The 16,475-nt window shown below is 42.3% G+C and overlaps 2 protein-coding genes across 5 annotated transcripts; one reads left to right on the plus strand and one right to left on the minus strand.

The window, feature by feature from the left end:
• Positions 1–372: 372 nt before the first annotated feature.
• fbxo9 (F-box protein 9) lies at positions 373–7,754 on the minus strand. 3 transcript variants are annotated; one of them, XM_076163160.1, is made up of 13 exons: positions 7,575–7,754; positions 6,363–6,434; positions 5,223–5,348; positions 5,049–5,106; positions 4,846–4,945; positions 4,602–4,732; positions 4,393–4,507; positions 3,311–3,429; positions 2,760–2,850; positions 2,572–2,667; positions 2,384–2,477; positions 2,150–2,304; positions 373–2,043 (listed from the first exon to the last, which is right to left on the minus strand). In XM_076163160.1, the coding sequence occupies exons 1-13, from the start codon at positions 7,575–7,577 to the stop codon at positions 1,935–1,937; spliced, it is 1,269 nt and encodes a 422-aa protein (XP_076019275.1). In that variant the 5' UTR covers positions 7,578–7,754; the 3' UTR covers positions 373–1,934. The 3 variants fall into 3 exon arrangements, with proteins under 3 accessions (XP_076019275.1, XP_076019265.1, XP_076019283.1); XM_076163150.1 differs by having other exon boundaries at positions 5,223–5,354; positions 7,575–7,752; XM_076163168.1 differs by lacking the exons at positions 6,363–6,434; positions 7,575–7,754 and adding an exon at positions 6,041–6,350 and having other exon boundaries at positions 5,223–5,354.
• On the plus strand, positions 7,070–16,258 carry LOC143010663 (serine/threonine-protein kinase ICK-like). Of its 2 annotated transcripts, none has more exons than XM_076163137.1 (14): positions 7,070–7,223; positions 10,839–11,093; positions 11,271–11,325; positions 12,450–12,571; positions 12,680–12,759; positions 12,861–12,993; positions 13,079–13,250; positions 13,338–13,505; positions 13,592–13,993; positions 14,128–14,336; positions 14,494–14,639; positions 14,843–14,959; positions 15,054–15,158; positions 15,247–16,258. In XM_076163137.1, exons 2-14 carry the CDS (start codon positions 10,993–10,995, stop codon positions 15,396–15,398), a joined length of 1,962 nt encoding a protein of 653 aa, XP_076019252.1. In that variant the 5' UTR covers positions 7,070–7,223; positions 10,839–10,992; the 3' UTR covers positions 15,399–16,258. The 2 variants fall into 2 exon arrangements, with proteins under 2 accessions (XP_076019252.1, XP_076019243.1); XM_076163128.1 differs by lacking the exon at positions 7,070–7,223 and adding an exon at positions 9,711–10,129.
• The last annotated feature ends 217 nt before the right edge of the window (positions 16,259–16,475 follow it).

Genomic DNA, 16,475 nt, shown 5'->3' on the forward strand with positions numbered 1-16,475 from the left:
AAACAAGTTTTAGAATCTAATCACACAGAATATGACATACATATTGAACAGGGTGCCTTTTGTACCATTCCAGTTAGTTTGTGTTTGCATTTGTCATCATTCTAACATTGTCTCTCAGAATTGCAAAAAAAAAGTTGTTAGTCCAATTCTGTTAAGGTCAAATCTACCTGAATGTGTTTTTCTTCTTTTTTTTGTAAATATCAAATGTCTTACATCTTCCTTTACATATAATACAATGACTTTATGTAAACATGTACAAAATAGTTAGAATTAATGAAATGTTAAGCCTAATTTCACATTTTTTAATAAATTGCTTCTTTTACCATACGCCATAACAAACATTTAATGAAAAATATATTTTCAAGACAGCAAAATTATTCTTTGTTTTGTTTTGAAAAAGAAACATAGTTATTCCCTTTGTTCTTTAAATTCAAACAAATACTACGGGGCTACATGACAGGCACAGCTAATTCAGATTACCATGAATTGAACTGCATTGTTGTGTTAAATGCTTTTTAGTGCTGCGGAACCCTTTAGCCTTAATAACACAGCAGCAAACTCTTTGATGAGGCAAGAGGTGGAATCTGTCTCTTTGTGTTATAATAGTAATATTTTTGCAGAGACCAGAGATAATTCATAGATTCACAAGAAACGGTGTCATGTTTCTTATGGCAGTGGTAACAAGCATTTGCTCAAAGGCTTTGAATCAATCTGCGCTTCTGTAGAAATGAGGGCAGCGTTGTAGTTGTATTTAAAAATGTTGAAATTAAAACAAATAAAAGCATTGATGTGTTCTATTTTCCCTTTATTTGCTTATTTGTATTGGATTAAAGCTCAGTGGGGATGTTTGAGTCATTTTTGACCTTCAGAGAAAGGAGTGGCGTAATAAAGGCTGCAGTCAAAGGTTCAGAACTTACAGCTTTTCAGTGTTTAAGCCTTAGTCAGTCCTGATTCTGGCTCCCAAATTCTGTAATGATTGATCCAAAAGATGTGATCATCATAGGTTATAAAGATTCTCTCAAGGCTCTATATAATTTCCATCATACATCATGGTGAAGTGAACATAAGAACACACATTTTCATGAATACAGTAAATGTCAACAAGTTGCATGAACTGTTTAATGGTTCAGAGCACAAACCACACAAACACAAACACTGCAGCAGTGGCCAGGTGTGTGATCCATAAAGACTTTAGGTGGGTTTGTTGCATGGCCAAAATGTTAACACCGACAGAACACGAGAGCTTCATTTAAGTCAGAGATAACCAGCATAGACCATAGACGGACTGGGTGAACAGATTATTGTAGTATACACACACACACACACAGTTATATTGCTCATGTACTCCATTTTGCTACCTCAGGGTCACGGCCACATGTGAAAAGTGATTTACGAGTGCAAATTCACGCTGATGACCGGTGGGCAAAACCATGCAAGCGGCACATCAGGACCAGTTAAACACACACACACCCATGCTGTATAACGACTACATCACAAAGTGGAATAGTTCTGTCGTAAACGTCTCGTAAAGTCATTTTCATTTCAAAAAACCAAGGCTAAACCGTTTAGAATGAAGTGACGCATTAGAGCACATTCGGTGTACTTCTGGGTGAGAGTGCAGCAATGGAACAAAAACAACAAATAATCATTGTTGAGAATACATGGAGAGAGAAAAAAAAAGAGTCCCCAATCGTTTGTACATATCAGCGTATAACATGAGTTTCTGAAATCAAAAAACATGACAGTATTCTTAATCTGGAACATAACATGCTAACGTAGCTTAAATCACGCGGGGGAACATAAAAAGATTTCCATTAAAAGCAGAATTCAGCTACTGCGGCGCAAATGAAACGAGTCGGGTGAAGAACGCGTTTAGTGGATGAATGATGAATCCCGCGGTGCTCTCCAGTTCGTCAGTAGTAGTTCAGATCTACTTAAAGTGGCTGCCCGGAGAAAGCTGTGTAACTCTTCACACGTGCAAAGAAAAAGGGTGTGTACATCCTGTCCAGTTCAAACGTAGAGACAATGGTTTCCCCGCTGAGTCTAAAAAGGCAAACGCAGGGGACAAACATCAACATCTAAAGCCATTGTGATGGTGTGTTGACATAATGAAAGGTCACTGCAAACGCTCGGGTTGTAAATCCCTTACTTGTAGGTGATGTGGCAGGAGTGGTGAGCCCACACCAGCTTACTGAAACGCTGATGCCCCCTGGAGGACAGATGCAGACCCACATGGAAGGTGTGCTCGGCCTCGGGAGCGGCGTTGCGTCTGAAGAAGCGGTTTCTCGGAGTCTCAGCCACTCTCTGTAAAGACATATACGAGACCCTTTCAACTGTGTTCCGTATGAATCCGTCCTATTCCTTCCCTTGAAAGCGGACTCACCTCTTCCTTCTTCTTGCAGACGACAGCAAAAACTTTGGTTTGATTGTCCGTCTCCTGTGACAGACGGTAGTGACCGCACAGAACCGAATCCATCCTGTAAACCAGATTCCACCCGTGTGAGATTGTTTGCTCTCGCTTTGGGGGGGGGGAACTATTTTGGCAGTCCAGTGCTCGTTCATATTGATTACCTGGTGCCTCGATTACGCAAGCGAGGGATGACAGTCAACGGGTCCTCGGGGGTGGTCAGCATCATGACGTGTCCGTCGGAGAAGAAGCGCAGGTACCTGTGGACGGACCGGACAGTGTGTTCTGCTTTTATCTCTGTAGACTTAGCAAAGGATTGAGGAGGAAGTAAAGACGGAAGTCAAATATGTACCTGTAGCACTCCACCTGGTGCCACGCCCGGAAGAATCCATCCAGGGATTCTTCTCCCTGCCGCATGTACGACGACTTGCTGATGTAGACGCCTGGGAAAAAACAAAGTCCGGTGTGAAATGTCGAACGTGCAGAAAAGCGTTTTACATGCAGCGGATAAACATTGAAAAGTCAAATAAAAAATCGTTTTTATTGTGTTAAGATTGATGAGTAACAGTTTGCTTTTGATTATTGATGTGACATATTTTAAGTAATAGAACACATGATAATGAAATGGACACAATTATTGATACCCCTTAGAAGTGATTATAAAACTGTATTGTAGTGATATTTCCAGCAAACTACTTTCTTGAATTAATGTAGGTATCACAGGTGTCTCCAATCTATAATCAGTCATTCTGCCTATTTAAATGGAGAAAAGAGTTCTCCAAAGACAAGAGATGGGAGTCGTCAGAGAAGATGAGGGAGCACCTAAGCCGCACAATGGTAGGGAAAACCCTGATACGTGTATATACGTATACACACATTTTAACAGATTGTGTGTGTAATTACCATCAAAACGGACATGTGGCCTATGCAGGAACATCTCTCTCCAGGTCCTGAAGGGTACAACTTTGGTGCAGTTGCGTCCCCACACCTTCAGACAGGCAACGCGCCAAATCTCTGGATCCCTGGAGAGAAGTGAGAAGAACCTCTGTCACCAGCCTGCTGTCATTGTAAAGCTAAAGACGGGTTTGAGCCCAAGCTGAGGGCAGAGGGCTTCAGCTCCGCTTCACAGGACAGCTCGACTACAAGTGTGATGGAAAAGGAAGCGCGTCATAGCTCCATTCAGCCCGTAAGAGGTAATGGAGCTATAAGTAGGTAGTTGTTCCCCTTGTGGTAAATGATGGTATTTTCTGAGCTCAGTGTTTTTCAGTAACAAACAGTAGGAGGTGCAACACACAGACAAACGCACATGGGCACTTAGTGGTTGAGGTGGGTGTGTCTGGTGGGAGTGGCAGAGTCGGAGAGCAACAAATATATTTGAACACACGGCTCCCCTGGGCAATTTAAGGCTGCTTTCCACCAGCGTCTGACTCTAAGCTATGCAAGTTAGATGAAGCAGAACGTTGCCTTGATCTCTAAACAGACCAATCAGCAACCAAAGTGTTCAAATGAAAACCCTTTGACAGATCTTACATCACTATCAGATGGTGGCAGAAGCCTTCACATTTGCAGCAAAGTGCCTCCAAGCAGGACATCTGACATTATCAAACCCTTACAAAGAAACTTACTGATCACAGCAGATTTCTATGTATATTCATTCCTGTTTGCCCCAATTTGAGAGCAAGCAAGTGATAGCATCCACACACACCCTGACCCACATCTGTGTGCTCAGTTTGTGTACTCAAACTCGCAATAGCTCTTTAATTTCACAACCGTCATCCCTGGAAGCTTAAACATTTGTTATTGAGGCTGTTTGTGTGCTGGCAACAGAAGCCACCTGTCTGGTGTTTGGTGTTTGTGGTTTCTGGTTGGTTCCAATGGAATGTGAATTTGGGCTTTTTGGTGCTGTTGTAAAGTTTGCCTGTAATACACACACACATTTGATTAAACCGAGTGAAAGGTTGCTGTAAAAAGAGATAAGGACGAACCTTGCACAGATGTAAAACCCTCGGCAGACCGAGGACAGTTCCTCAAGAGTGCGCATGTCCAGATCACTGGACACCACCCAGCGGAATATGTAGATCAGGATCTCACGCGGCAACGCTGCAGTCAAATAAAGAGAAATTAGTTATTAGAGGGAGACAAACAGAGGGAAAATGTAGCCGCAGATACAATTGAATAATGTGAGCAAATGTACCTGAAATGTGAGTCTGAGACATGTCAAACTCTGGAGTACAGATCTTTGGGAAAGAGTCTTCCAGGATGAGAAGCTGCTCCAGGTAGACCAAGAGCTCCTCACTCTCACCGTCCACATCTGCCTTCTCCATGCTGGCATAAACAGGAATCATTTTCACTTTAAGTAGCAACTAAATGCACTAATGACTATCACATGTAAAAATTCAGATCCCGCTAACCCCCGACTCCAAAATAAAAGAGCTTACTAGTCTCCTCCATCTTGATCCGTGTCAGGAGGGCGACTGTAGTTGATTTTGAACTCGATGTCAGGCACAAGCTGCATCGCCAAGCGATAGTACTTGATTGCTGCAAGTCAAGTCATAAAGCCGTTAAGTCAGTAGTGATTATTTGTCCGCCCTGTTATGAAGCCCTTGGATGTGCCTTGTGAAATTATGTTTTTGAAACCAACCTTCATAGACGGCACCATTGTGCTCTTCATCAACAGCTCTCAAGAACAGCTCTGTGGCCTGAGAGAGAGAGAGAGAAGTCTTGTCAGCAATTTAAACGGCACTCTAAATGTCAAAAGTCATAATTCCAGAGTACACATAGAAACATGATCTGCACACATAAGGGCGCGCCTCACTTTCTCCTCCCGAGCAAGTTCCTGCGTCCTTTTCAGAGCTGCAGCTCGCAGATATCGATCGCTCCTCCCACTCGCTCCAGAGCTTGGTTTGAGTTCAGACATCCACTGGGCTCTGAACGCATTAAGCTCCACCTGCAATTGGATTAACAGTTATTCAGAGACAACAACAAAAAAAGGTTGTTGGTTACCGTTTAGAACAACAGTGGTGACGTTCTCTACTCTACATAGATTTTGGCTTACGTGGACATTAACAGCATTTATCCAAACCCATGCATCTATAGCTGTGTGTTTGGTTAAGTACACTGAATAAGTCTAAGCTTTACAGGGAGCAATCTGAGGAGGTGGAGCAGAAACAGATTTCCAATACCAATCAAGTGTAGAGAAAGTGTTTAAGACTACAGATTGCTGTAATCAATTGAGGCAGGTTGTATTTGAATGACGGACAGAAGCATCCATGTTTCCTGCAAAGACCCTCGATGCAAATCAAGCAATATGGTGACAATGCTCCATCTTAACTACATTCTTGCTCACTGCATATTTCTAGGGTTTTGGGGGTTTAGTTGTTGCTGCACCATATCATACTGTGAGTAGAAGCAAAGTAAGTCGACAAAGCAGTTAAATGCTTTTAATACAGCACACCGTGATCAGATAAGTTAACTTGGCAGCGTAGGCAGTTGCACCCACAGTTCAAGCAAAGGAAGGCAGCTCTCATCCACTCACACACACACACTAGACGCATACACACCTGCAGCCAAGCACGTTTTTTTTACTCAAACTATTGTGCTCATGACAGGCAAACACTCTCAGATGCCACTTACATGTGTATATACAGCGGCAACATTTCAGAATTGCAACCGTGAGGGAGAGAGAGAGAAGTGAGAGGGGAGAGAAAGAAACAAAGTTGAATGGAGAAACTCTGGCTCTCCCTCCGAGTGTTTACATGAGAGCAGACACGCCTCTACTGAGAATGTGCAGGTGAGCTGAAGTCCCTCCTGTCTGCAGCCTGACTCCCTTGTTTTCGCACATTTTATCATTTATCAGTACATCTTTATCACCAACATGAAAGCTAGTGCAAACAATTTATCAAACTTTACAACTACAGGCTGGTACAACCGTTTCTGTTCCCAGGCCATATCTTACCTGGAGGTCAGAGTCATCTGAACCTTCATCTTCCTCCTCCACTGAACCTCCAATATTCACATTTTCTTCTGTCTGCAAGAATCACAAATGAAGTCTTACTTAACTTGATAAAGGGAAGCATTAAGAGATGCCAAGTCGTATGGACTCAACTTGTCCTGATCAAGCCAAACTATTGTCAGCAGGGGGGCAATTTTACCATTGAGCAAAACTTGTTGCAACCCGACAATGCCAGTGCAGCGCACTAGCTTCTGAAAAATGACTTGGTGAATTATTTATGCTTATTAATACAAATGTATCCACTTATCATAAATATTTAATAATACAAGCTCTTTAATGGCAGCAATGCTTAAATGAGAAGCTGGTTCATCTTAAGTTATACAGGGCTATATATTGATAATTCCAAACTTTGACTGAATAAATTATAAGAGCCAAATATTAACTTAAGGATTGTAATAATTTTGTCAAAATGTATTATTTAATTTAATAAACATGTAAATGCATAATTTATCTATTTTTTTTCATACATAAATTATTTAATTTCAAAAAATAAAAGGCATCATTTAGTAGACTTGTTACTTTGTTAGTTCGGGTGGCGCTGAAGCTGTTTATTAATATAGTAATGTATTAATGTGTCGTCAGCATTGTAACCTAGGATAGTTTTGGTGACGTCAGTACTGCAACTGTAAGTTTGGTGTCGTCGATGTTGTTTATCAAGAGCTTGACGCGGTTGTAAAGCAAAACCATGTTTGACGTTGATATTTCGCATTTAAAGGAAAGTTACCTGGTCCCGTTTGCAAAGATTTAACCCGAAGCAGCGGCACATTTACGGTGAAGAGGAACCGAGCCGCAGCGCCTCCACAGGTACACACAACAGTCACCAAACTCGGGTTAAGCGCTGACTTGACCTGACGAGTTGCGTTGCAAGAAATGGAATTCAACCGTTTAAATGCTAATGCTAACGTCAACCCTCAAATACAAGGAGAAAGATTTTGTGCAATTGTGTAGTCATTTAATTGACTCAATTCAATGTTTTGCTTGCGTAAAGCGACTTTACAACCTTCCATGTGTTGATTAAATGAGTCCTCGAGGAGACACGTCAGTCCCGGACTACAACTACGCTGCTACGCTACCTAGCAGGTCACATTCACTGCTAGCTACCGAGCTAACGCATTCAATCCTCAATATAACCTTAAGAGAACAGAGTTCACCCACCATGGCAGCCGGACTGGTAAAGCGTCCTTGAGTTTTCACGATTTAACTAAACTAGCGTTTACAGTTCACGGTCGGAGAAGCGTACAACACAGCGGACATATTTACGAGCTCGCAGGAATGCAGCCATCTTGCTGAGCAGCCCTGGAGCTTCTCAGGAAGTGAGACGAGCGCGAGCCAGTCAGGTTAAAAACAACCCGGACTCGCTATACATAGAGCCGAAGCTAAGGGACCGTCGACAATTTACGGGATCAACAGTTCAATTACGTAATCTAATCCCTTACTCCGAAAACGATCAGTTGTTAGAAATGTGCATGCTTTGTTCTGAGGTTTGATCTTTAAAAGAAAGCCACTCTGTCATATATCTTGGTTGCAAGCTTGATTTTGTAAGGATATCCAGTTATTTAGATAAGACAATGTGCGTCATTTATCCAAATCATAAATTAAATTTCAAGGAGCTCTCAATAAATCAATCAGTGTTCTGCTCAAGATGAACCCTCAAGCATGCGTCTGTATAAATCAAAAGTTATAAATAATTATAAAATTCCTGTCAATAGCTGAATTGGCTCCCCATGGACCTCAAGAAGAACACTTTCTCTAAAAAAAACCCCATCATGCTCTATAAAATACTATAAGGGGAAGGTCTGAGATATTTGTCAGGGTATTAAAATTTTATGTGTGAAACTCATAACATCAATAGTAGGTGTGGACCCATTGCTTTGAGCCCTCATATCTATTATTTACCGAAGCCATATACAAAGAGTTGCAGTTGTAGTCATTTCTGTGATGAGGAAAACATTGTGTGCATCAATATGAACTATAGATTGATGTATGACTTAGTGTATTGATCAAATGAATGGCAGAGTCAAACCTGTTGACCTGGATCCACCGCATATTCCGCATTGTTATTGTAGTCTGTGATGGTGTTCAGCCCCCTCCAGACGTCACGAGCGTTACCCTGGCTTTAAGTCAATAAAGTGTGTGATTTGGTCATGAAACAGTATTCAGAAAAGCACAAAAAGAGGGTTTTTACTAATATTAATTTAACTTGTTATTTGTTTTTGCGAAGAAAAAACATATTGGGACTTTGCTTGTCTCTGTGTGAAGACTAAATAGCTGCAGGTACAGGTTGGTTTACCAGAGAAGGATGTGGAAAGTTCATTTAGATAAGATTATACTACAATAAGTGTGATAAATCTAATGAACTGTCTGAAATTTGGGGGAAACATCTGAGGTTGATCTTCAATGGGAAGTAGAAAGGCATCTCGGAATCCCACTAGTATAAAGGTTGCATTTGGTTTTAGCATCTCTTCACTTGGATTTTGCCAGAGAGATAAGATACTTTATTTTGGTCAGATCACATGCAATACACAATGTTAATTTGACTTGCACCACCTCTAACACACACAAACACATGCATTGCAGAGGGGGTGCAGGGCAGCCATTCCAGGCGCCCCTGGAGGCAAGCTGGCAACTCTCTTGGTCCACACGGGGGCTGGAATCGGCAACCCTACCTCCAGTTCCCAGCTGAGTCCCACATGGACAGTGCCGCGCAAAAGGGTGCATTTAGCAGAGGATGGTTTCGATCCATCGACCTCTGGGTTATGGGCCCAGCACGCTTCCGCTGCGCCACTCTGCTCTGTACAAATGTGGTTGGTAAATGGGTTGTTACTGTTTATACTATATCTGAATTGGTAGCATTATTGTGCAGCCAAGAGGAGAATTCCTAATCGTCTGGTATAGAGCTGAGAGAAGCAGATGTGAACTGGGATTTGTGTGCTGCATATGTCGGAGTGGAAGGGAGTGATAATGTCAGATACAGATACACGAAGTTTGTTTGTGCTGTGCTATAAAAAGAAAGGCAGAAGCTTAGTGACACAAGTAGCAGCAAATGTGTGAGGAAACCTGACCTGACTGAGGCTAAGGTTCTGTGGGTTTGGGGTATTGCCTTATCCTTATGGTGCTGGTCCTTATCTATGGCAAGCAATACAGAGAGGAGATAATACAATTAGTCATGAAACACATAATTGTGAGCACGTGTTCTTTAGCAAAAGACAAGGGTGAAGCTCTAATGTGACTGCAAAAATTCTGGCCCACTTTGTTGTATGAGAATATAAAGGTGCAGATTCTTTAACGACCAATAGAGGCAGCAACGTGCCATTGTAACGCCTGATGTGTTAAAATGCCAGAAGAAGAAGCCGCCATGTTTGTTTTCCTCATCCATCGTTTACTGCTGCAGACCTAAACAGGGTCAATCATTCAGCGCCTTTATCAATAACGAACTAGTTAATAAGATGAAGTACTATTGGCTTTTCTGCAGGAGACACTAACACCAGATTCGACAGACTTAACCGTAATTTGTTGCGGTGCGACCACAAGCTCCCTTTAAAGCAACGCGACTCGACGGGCCCAGATTTTGTTATTTGATTACATTTGGTTGCGCTTAAATCTTTGCTGTCACTAAACTCATTACATTATATTAACAAACCTCCGGACATAATTTTTTTACACCAACGACGGATGAAACTGTGTGCTCAGAACGAGTTGACACCAAAAGGGTGAGTGGGTATTTGATCCTATGTTTTCTGTAACATTATGTCTTAATCCTTAAAGCGTTAATCGTGTAGAAAAATAAACATAGAATCGGTACAGTATTCTTTAACGGACGTCTGTGCGTTAGTGCTAACAAAACTTGCAAATAATATTCTATTGTAATCTATTTATGGATGAAACAAAATAGAGATGGTTCTTTGGCTGTTTGCCATGTTACGTACAATAATACAGTGTATACACAATATATACAGGCTATACGAAGGTTTCTTAGCAATGTGGAACTGCTTTTGTTACAGTTTTAATGGTATTTTTTTCTATAGATCTAAGTAGAAATTGAGTAGAAAGTGTTCCATTTAGGTACATCACACCTGATCGAAAATATCACACTTCCAATCAAACCAACAATAGCACAACGTCAATTCAGGCAACAGAGTAATATGATGACATATAATAATATAATGTGATTGAAATTGTTGGGCGTACTCACATTTTTGTCTTAATCAAAATATGAATGAATAATCTTAATCTCTTAAGTAATTAAAAATTGCACCTGAATGCAGCATGACGATTGCACCCTGGGTGGGGCAAATAGTGTCAGTAACAATATAAGATGAGCTATATTGTCATGCAGGCTTTTACTTTTGTCATATTTGAACATATTACATGTTTAATAAATCCTTTTTGCATCTTTCTCTGTCTCCCCTCCTCCCTCAGGTTGTGGGAGACGAGCCCATGATACCATGACTCCTCCAGATCCGTCGGTCCTCTGCTGTTGTCATAGGAAGATATGGTTGCATTCAACAGCAGCTGGAGAACACACACACACAGGCTGTTCCCAACTCTAGTTAGAATCTGAAGAAGAAGCACCATGAATAGATACACATCCATCAGACAGCTGGGCGACGGCACCTACGGCTCCGTCATCCTGGGCCGCAGCGTGGAGTCAGGAGAACTGGTCGCCATAAAGAAGTGAGGATATGTGTTTACTTCTTTCTTTTCTTTGTAAAGCACTGCCCTGTATTATGGTCTTTATTATGGTAACCTGGTAACCATTAAGGATTGAAAGCAGCTGGGACGATTGTGCAATTTATTGATATGGTGGCAAACAATTAACACTAATTACTAACTATACTTTTTTTTTTCTAGAATGAAGAAGAAGTTTTACTCCTGGGAGGAATGCATGAACCTACGGGAAGTCAAGGTGTGTTGTTCTTTATACGTTTATAAAAGCAAGGTCAATAAGGTTTAATAAGAAGGATAGAATTTAAACAGCAAGTTATGCACAAACCAACTCCGAATCAACATGGACACCTGGTTCTGTTCTACAAACTGTGAAATGATATGAGATGAGCTGTTGCACCTTTTGACTTCTCATAATTGTATTAGTTTGATTTTATTTGAGCATTCTGTTTGGAAACTAACAACAGAGGGGGAGAGAGAGAGAGTGAGAGGGGGGGAGTGATGAGAGAGAGAGAGGGAGAGAGGGAGGGAGAAAGAGAGGGATAGAGAGAGGGAGGGAGGCAGCGAGGGAGAGAGAAAGAGGGGGAGAGAGAGAGGGGGAGGGAGAGAGAGAGAGGGGAGCGATTTGTCTGTTGTAAATGTATTCATTTAAACTTATGACTTATAACTAAAGCTACATTTTGAAGAATGATGCTGATAATGATGTCATAAACATAATGTATACTCTAATGATTCTGTCCAATGTTGAAAGCTTACTGTCATTTCTTTTCACACCAGTTCAGAATGTTTCTATGTCACAAAGCGTCTCTAAGAGCAGAAGGTGATTCTTGTGTGCTGTTGGATTTTGAGCTCTGGTTCCCATCCCCTCGGCAAAAACACTCCTCCTTTTTCCTAGAGCTTGACCTTTTTTTAGAGGAGCAGATCGTGTGTGTAGACGAAGCTAATCCGTAGAATCCCGCTAGTTTTAGATGAGAGAATACGAGCATGTTTTGCATTTTTAAAAAAACCCTAAAAACCCCATTGTGGCTTCCCTCTTACTAAGACTTTAGCATGGTTGTACCATTCAGCGCATGCAGGTCAAACTGGACATCCTGCTTTCTATTACTCTTCAATTGATTTCCCCCATTCCCCCTTTTCAAATTAAAAGCATAATATATTTCACAGTAGCCTTTTTGCCTTTAAGGAGAAAGTTTTATTTTCTAGCTGCAGGGTTTTGCAGTTGCTTTTCAATGTGCTGCAGTGATTTGTGTGTGTGTGTGTGTGTGTGTACCTGTTTTGGCATGATTAGATTTCCTGTCACATTCTTTTTAACTCTTTCCGTGCCCACGTGCTTCTAAAATCAATCTTTTTTCTTTATTCTTTCAGTCCTTAAAGAAACTCAGTCACGCTAACGTGATCAAACTTAAGGAGGTCATTCGAGAAAACGACCACTTGTACTTTGTGTTTGAGTATATGAAGGAAAACCTGTATCAGCTCATGAAAGACAGGTATACCATCTCACTCTTTTCCTTTTATTCCACTTAAAACAATACATTTAAAATTCTCACAGCGTCTAAACTAATTGAGATTTTGTTTGTTTGTTTTGTTTTGTTCAGGACTCGGTTGTTTCCCGAATCGGCCGTAAGAAATATTATGTTTCAGATCTTGCAGGGGATGGCGTTCATTCATAAGCACGGTATGTGTGTGTGTGTGTTTACTACCCACCAAGGGGCACGTTTGAGAGTAATTTCATTGTTTTTTATGTCAAATACTTCATATCATGGGGTTTTTCTTCAGGTTTCTTTCATAGGGACATGAAGCCGGAGAATCTACTCTGCATGGGACCAGAGCTGGTGAAAATAGGCGACTTTGGACTCGCACGCGAGATCCGATCTCAACCTCCTTACACTGACTACGTCTCAACTAGATGGTATTTAACGCTTCAGAACAATAAAAAACACATGTTCTTCTATTTTTATACATGTTCTAAAGGTTTAATCTTTTATTTGGACCAGGTACAGAGCTCCTGAGGTGCTTCTCAGATCCACATCATACAATTCCCCCATAGACCAGTGGGCAGTCGGCTGCATCATGGCTGAACTCTACACCCTCAGGCCTCTTTTCCCCGGCTCCAGCGAAGTGGATACTATATTCAAGATCTGCCAAGTCTTGGGAACCCCGAAGAAGGTGATGTCGCACACTAGGTCGAAAATAAACCCTGTAAAATCTGACTGTGCTTTAAATGTGATTTTGTAAATCGTCCTCCCTCTCTAGAACGATTGGCCGGAGGGATTTCAGCTGGCAAGTTGTATGAATTTCCGCTGGCCTCAGTGTATCCCCAGTAATCTGAAGACTCTGATCCCGAATGCCAGCGCTGAAGCCATCCATCTAATGACAGACCTGCTCCTGTGGGATCCCAAGAAGAGACCAGCGTCTGCCCAGGTAGTGATACACCAATGGATCAACGTTTGATTTGACAGAATATTGGATAAAATTGTGTTTTCTTCCCCCCTTTTCTCCGTCTACAGGCTCTCAGGTATTCCTATTTCCACGTGGGTCAGGCTTTGGGGACTCCTCAGCAGATCTTGGAGCAGGGAATGCGTCACGGGCCCGGTCTCACGCCGCCACTACAGCCACAGCCTCAGCCTCAGCCTCAGCAGACCCTGCACCACCAACAACCGCCAATGCTCAAGCCCGTTCCCCCCGCTCAGCCGCCACCTGTCAACCAACACTGCGCCCCCTCCAGCAGGCCTCTCCAGCAGATTCAGCTGGCTCCGATGTCGGCAGCTGCTCAGGCGCCGCCGTACCCACAGCACACGGGGTTGGCACACGAGCAACAACCCAAGCACATCCTGAAGCCGGAGAGGCGGGAGGGAGCGGCGCTGAGCCACCACCTCCCTTACATCGCTGAGAAGACTTTCCAAACTAAGGTGAGTCTGTGCCAACAATCTGGACTGCTGCTCACCATCTCAGTTATTCTGACTGTTTTGTATCAGCACAGTGGATTTGATTTGAAGTTATGATCAATATCAACCCACGATCCATTGCCCCTTTCTTATCACAGATTAGACAAGATCCCGAGAATACAAACCAGAGCTATCAGCTGAAACCCAAAGGGGGGCGCAGGCGGTGGGGCCACAGCACCGGACTCTTTAAGGCCGACGACTGGGACGACTCCGACAAAACGGACCTGACGTCGTTAAGTATTCTCGGCAAGGCCGCTTTCCCGAACACAGAGAAGCTGTGGCACGGCGGCGAAGGCTCACTGAGCAGGTGAGGCTGAGTGAAAACACCTAGAAATAACTACTACAAGGAGCTCTGCATCACCAAGACGCAGAAATGCAATGATGTTGTTGTCTTAACACATCAAAAAGGATCATTTTAGTCCCGTCCAAGCATTAATTGAAGCTCCCTTCCCTATCTTTGTTAGATATGGGAATACTGTTCTGGATTTCAGTCGGCCCAGTAAGAAGGAAGATTCACCTCTAAACCTGAACAAGACTACAACATTCCAGGAGCCATCGAGAACTGCCTCGGCTAAGCAGCATTACTTAAGGCAGTCCAGATACTTACCAGGTAACACACAGCACTTATTTACACCACTGAAGGCTTTAGAGTCAACAAATAAACTATATATAAGAGGATTTATGTACATTTCTATTCCATGTATAGATGTATCTTCTTCATCTCTTGTTACATAATGATTTTTAAGTCTTAGAAGTGCTTTTAAAGGGGAATTTAAGTGAAAATCTAATGAATGAACCATTTCACTTCATCAGGCATCAGTACAAAAAGGAATGCGGCCATAAATTGTACCAATGACTACAGTGGAAGCCACCTCTGGGATAACAGCAGTATTCCATTCGGAGGGACTCTACCCAGCAGAGGCACCCATGGTAACGTCTGGGGATGAGTGTCATTCCTTTCAGATACAACAAAGCCACTGTTTACTTGATTTTGACGAATGGATCTGTTTGTGTCGATTTGAAGGTACAAGTACGCTCCCGGGTGGATACGTGCCGTCCTTTTACAAAAAAGATCTGGGCTCTGCCGGTCACCGAGGGCACAAGGATCCTTCAGTTGAATCGACGTCAAGTAAGAACACGTTTGTCCTTCGTTTCCCCCCGTTTCTGGAATAGCGCCGAGTGTGATGTTGATTCTCCTTCTCTCTGCGCCTTTTAAGATTATGCAACGTGGCGATCCAGCCGAAGTCAGTCCAGCACCTCTGCTAACACGCTGTTGGCCAGAAAGCACACTCCCGGGCTGCTGCCTCGGCCACCGGGACAGACCATCCACGGGCGAACGGACTGGTCTGCCAAATACGGACACTGCTAGTCCCGCTGGGTCTCCACAGGGTTTTAGATGTTTGGATCCATGGAAACAGCCACGGTGTGTTCCCAGGAAATCCTCTGCCCCCGAAAGAGAAGCTTGACTTGTTTTGTAATCCAATTTATGTACATCTTATACAGCAATAGTATTTGTTTCCTTATGTGTCTTGTACAGTAGATGTGATATGTCAAACACCCTCAGTATGCAGATGCAAAAATGGTTTGTAAAGCTATTTTAAGATGTCTTCTTTTTTATACCTCATACGCTGTGGTCTGATCTCATCCATGTCATGATAACAAAGCATTCTGTCTGACCTAGTAAGGTTTCAGCACAACCCGACACGCAGTATTAACCCTGTAGTTGCTGGTTTGATTATGCAGGACTCAGGACTCCTCGAGCACTTCCAAAACACAATTGTTTCTAAGTTTGAGTCTGTTGTTCTCTCAGTGATTGCATGCTGCCTTGGCTCTGAGACAGAACTCATTTTTCGAACCCTTTTCTTTCCAGCATCATGCATCTCTACAATTCTTCTAAGAAGCTCTGGAATGAGTTTTGATCGCATCATGGTATACATGAATAGTTTTATCGAGACAAAAGCAGCAACCAGATTGAACATGTATTGATCAGAACCGTTATTATTGTCATTACATTATGTAGATTGTGTTTGTCTGCTATCGTGACTTAAATGAGGATCAGACCACATATGAGTAATCAATATAGAATTCCAGGCTATACAAAGGATTCACACACGTTTGGTAATATACAGTGTGTGTGTGTTGTATGTTTCAGTACTTCTCAAACAGCACCGTCTTGTTTCCTCTCCACCGTAAATGTTACTTTTGTTACATGAACATGATTCCTGTTCCTTGTTCAATTAGAAAACACTAAATGAAACTGTTGCCGTGTCGTTTACAATGTCAGACTCTAAAGCTACTTAAATAAATAGTGGTGTCACCAGGACAAACAAAGCACATGCAACATAAAACACTGAAGTCACATTTATACTGAATTATGCATTCTAGAGCTAAATGATTACATCATCTAGTTCATGTTTGGCTCCTCCAGTCTGTCACTTTCCATCAG

The sequence above is a fragment of the Genypterus blacodes genome, unplaced genomic scaffold (genome assembly GCF_046128005.1).
Source record: "Genypterus blacodes isolate CSIRO-AG114 ecotype Tasmania unplaced genomic scaffold, CSIRO-AGI_Gbla_v1 ptg000012l_1, whole genome shotgun sequence".
Lineage (NCBI taxonomy): Eukaryota > Metazoa > Chordata > Actinopteri > Ophidiiformes > Ophidiidae > Genypterus > Genypterus blacodes.